The 4041-nt window shown below is 41.6% G+C and overlaps 1 protein-coding gene across 1 annotated transcript; it reads left to right on the forward strand.

The window, feature by feature from the left end:
• Positions 1–1189: 1189 nt before the first annotated feature.
• CDC37L1 (cell division cycle 37-like 1) lies at positions 1190–2953 on the forward strand (the record flags this gene model as incomplete). Its single annotated transcript, XM_010137117.1, has 2 exons — positions 1190–1471; positions 2863–2953. Coding segments are annotated over 2 exons (373 nt in total), but the record flags the coding sequence as incomplete, so codon positions are not given.
• Positions 2954–4041: the final 1088 nt, after the last annotated feature.

The raw sequence follows: 4041 nt of genomic DNA on the forward strand, positions 1-4041 counted from the left end.
GTGTGTGGAGGTGTCCGCGCCCCTCCGGGCCGCTCCGCTCCGCCGCCCCGGAGCACGCCTGGAGGAGCAGGTGCGCTGCCGCCGCGTGTTCGGTGTCTGCCACCGCACGTCAGAGCTCCACGTTTGACAGTGATGTGGAAAGAGCTGATTTGAAGTTTATCTCGGCATCCTGACATCTGAAAAGCAGATATACAGGCAGTGTGTTTCTCTGTTGGCGAGGGCATGGCAGCGTTTTGCATACACGTTGTCAGCAATTCTGTGTGTTGTTGCCAAAAGCTGTCATTACGCTAGTTTTCTGATCGGTGACATTTTCATTTTGGTGTTAAAAAAAAAGCCGCCATTCCCAAGGAAAGTTAGTACAAGAATTTTGATGTACCTTCATTAAAGTTTCCTTCAGATAATCTTTCACAACTTGTGTTGCCATCACGTCCTTATGCCAGAGGTTATCAGCACCAGATATTTATTAATGTGGCCTTGGCAAGTTGAGGAACTAATGCATATGGACATTTTTGCCCACTTTGGTGGGAAGCCATGGCATATGCTTTAGAGGGTAGTATTTTAAGTTACTGAGTATGAATTCCCATCACACAGCTCGAAGTAGTATCAGCACTGTTGCTCAAGAGGTCACTTTTCTCTCCCTGCTTGCTCTAAGTGGTGGCCTCCTCAACAGATTTGACCAAAAGAAGATACGCTTGCTCTGGGCCTTGGCCACTTCGTAACTTGAATTCCCCTTTCACTGTCTGTTCAAGGGAAGGTGTTGGTTATTTGTTAGGTATTAATCCATACTGGAATGCAGGCAGCAGCAGTGACTTTGCTGTTGTCACCTGACATCACCAAACTGGTGCCTTCTCAGAACTATGTATTCAGAGTATTCTTACTCTGGGCTGTTGCTAGCATCAGAGCCCAAAGATAGCCAGAGGGGTTTCAGCTCTGTCAAAAGTATTTCTGCAGTCTGAGACTACTACTGCTGGCAGTACATGATCTGTGATTTTGCAAATGCACTTAACAGAGTTAAGAGAAATCTCTTCCGAAAAAAACATCTAGCTGAACAATACCCTGCTTCATCACTCCTGCAAATATAATGCTGCGTACCTGAGGTCCCTTCCAGGTGCATTATCTTTGGGATTTAGGCCTGTCTGCTCCTATACAAGCTGTAAACTGTCGATTTTCCCTCTGATTATCCTCACAGACATATAGCCAAGGGATTGAATTAGCCTGCCAAAAAGAAAGAGAGTTTGTGAAGCACTCTGTAGAATGCACGTGGAACCTAGCAGAAGCCCAGCAAAAACTTGGTAGCTTAGCACTGCATAACTCAGAATCCCACGATCAGGAATCTGCTCAAGCAAACACTGAGGCTGCAGAGTTGAGATGGAGGGAGGAAGAGTGGAGAAGAAAAGAAGAAGCACTAAACCAGAGGGAAAGACAGAATCTATGGAACACAGATCCTGTTAGTAAGGACGTATTTAATAAGGTACGACCTGTATTAGTGTGCATGAAAACAAGTGCTAGCCTCTCTTTTTTCATTCTGCTTGTTACTAGTCTCGAGTGTCCTCTGCGTCTAGTACAGCACAAAAGCACAGTACGTGTTAAAACGGGCAAGTAGGAGGGATGTTCTTTTCTTGTGTCATGAAAGGGAACAAGGTGCACTCTTAAATCTGGATATTTCTCTACCAGAAGCGCAGATCAGAACTTGCATGGGTCATCTAGGTATTAGATATGAGCTGGCAGCGTGCACTTGCAGCCCAGAAAGCCAACCATATCCTGGGCTATATAAAGAGCAGGGTGGCCAGCAGGTCGAGGGAGGGGATTCTCCCTCTCTGCTCTGATGAGAGCCCATGTGGAGTACAGTGCCCCGCTCTTGGGTCCCCAGTACAAGACATGGAGTTGTGCAGGACCAGAGGAGAGCCATGAAAATGGTCAGAGAGCTGGAACACCTCTCCTGTGAAGAAAGGCTGAGGCTGTTGAGGTTGTTCAGTCTGGAGGAGAGAAGGTGCTGGGGAAACCTTATGGACCTTATTGCATCCTTTCAGCACTGGAAGGCGGCTTACAAGAAAGATGGAGAGAATTTTTACCATGGTCTGTAAAGACAGGACAAGGAGTAGTGGTTTTAAACTGAAAGAGGGTAGATTTAGACTAGATATAAGAAATATATTTTTTATGATGGGGGTGGTGAAACACTGGAACAGGTTGCCCAGAGAAGTTGTGGATGCCCAGTTCCTGAAAGCAGTAGAGGTCAGGCTGGACAGGGCTTTGAGCAACCTGATCTACTGAAACATGTCTCCACCCACGGCAGGGAGAGGTAGAACTACTTGATCTTTAAATGTCCCTTCCAACCCAAACCACTTTATGATCCTAAGTGGTACAAGTGTTGCCGAATCTGCTGAACAATTGTTTCTTCACATGAAGAGAGTGCTTCTCTACTGTGGCAAATTCGTACAATGTGAAACTGTTAGTTTGCTTCTAATGACTACTGTGCTGCAGATTATTTACCACAAACTTCTTTTTATAGTAGAATCTCAGCTTTGATTTCACTATTTAATTTGAACAGCTAGTGCAGCTCCAAATTTCACTGATTTAGCATCCAGGCTGCCATGTACGTGGTAGTTCTTGTTGACAGATCAGTAAGTTACTACCTGAGGACAAAAGTTTTTCAGAGTTCTTTGGTCAGTAGACTATAATGATTCTTTTAAACTACTATTAGGTAATGCACTTTCTGAAGAAAACTTTCTCTGAATATATGACATGAGTCTAAAATTAGAACATAGCCCTTTAAATAGTAACTTACTAAAATATAATACTCCTGTATATCACAAAAAGGTATGCCTGGAATTTCTGTGACAGTACGATATTTCTCTTCCTCAGAGTTTTATTAATCAAAGAACAAAAGAAATAGAAGATGAAGATATGTCTGAACCACTTATGCAAAAACATGAACAAAAGATTAGACACTTTGGTAAGTGTGTTTTTTCCAACATTCTGCAGTTCAAATTTCCACAGACTTTGTGTAGGTTTGTTCCTTACTATACAGAATGAATGCTAACAAATGAAAGGCCTTGCTAACAGGCTGTTTAGCTTCATTTTATCAGGACACATGCTAATTCCATAGCAAAATAAGGTATAAACTGTAGAAGCTTGTTAGTTCCTGTAACCAATAAGAACTTAAATTAAAAAAAAAAAAAAAGGGAAATTAATACTTAAAGGAGCTTAAGCCCTGAAAAGCAACTTTTTCTGCTTTCAGAGGGAAAAGGCAGGGACATTCATGGAAATACAATTGCGAATATAAACATTCATGGGATTGTCCATAGCTGTCTCCTTTTAGTAAATGTTTTTCTGGTGGCTATTAAGCTACAAGGGTAATGACTGATTAAATGGAACTGTCTGTAAACTATTACCAAGAGTATCTGTGCATGGAATCGTGCATTTCTTAAAATTATATTTAATTATCCACTAGGTGTCACTTTATCTCTGTCACAGTTGCCAAATCCAATTAAGCACAAAGTTGATCTTGTTAAGTAACCTGAAATTTTGATGGTTCTCTGAAGTGCTTTCCATTCTTAGTTACAGGCTGGTTTCAGACAATACAGAACAATCCAGAACAGGACTGATTTGGCAAAATGCGATTCTTTGTACAAACTCATTTTCAGTTAGCTATTTGGCTTCTAAGGAACTTAAACTGTTTTAAATAAAGGGTTTCTAGCCCTGTTAGCCTTAGCAAGCCTTGCAAGTACCAAGCTGCAGCACAACACTCTAAGAGCATGTAACTAGCAATGATAGGCACAGGTTCTCTCAAATACTTTAACTGTTAAGTGTAATGTTAGTGCAGTCAGAAGACACCTCCCCTGATATGCATTTCAGCAGAGGAAAAAGAGGCTTTCTTGCAGGCTTCCTAGCTAAGAGTTGGGCAAAATTACTTTGTTGTCTAAATTCAGATTAAGCTGTTACAGAAGCCACCTTATTACAGAAAGTCATCAATTTTTTTCTTAACACCTAAATACAAAAAACTGTGTTACTTTAATTCAAAATATTTAAGTTCATTTGACC

This window comes from Buceros rhinoceros, unplaced genomic scaffold (genome assembly GCF_000710305.1).
Source record: "Buceros rhinoceros silvestris isolate BGI_N320 unplaced genomic scaffold, ASM71030v1 scaffold8705, whole genome shotgun sequence".
Lineage (NCBI taxonomy): Eukaryota > Metazoa > Chordata > Aves > Bucerotiformes > Bucerotidae > Buceros > Buceros rhinoceros.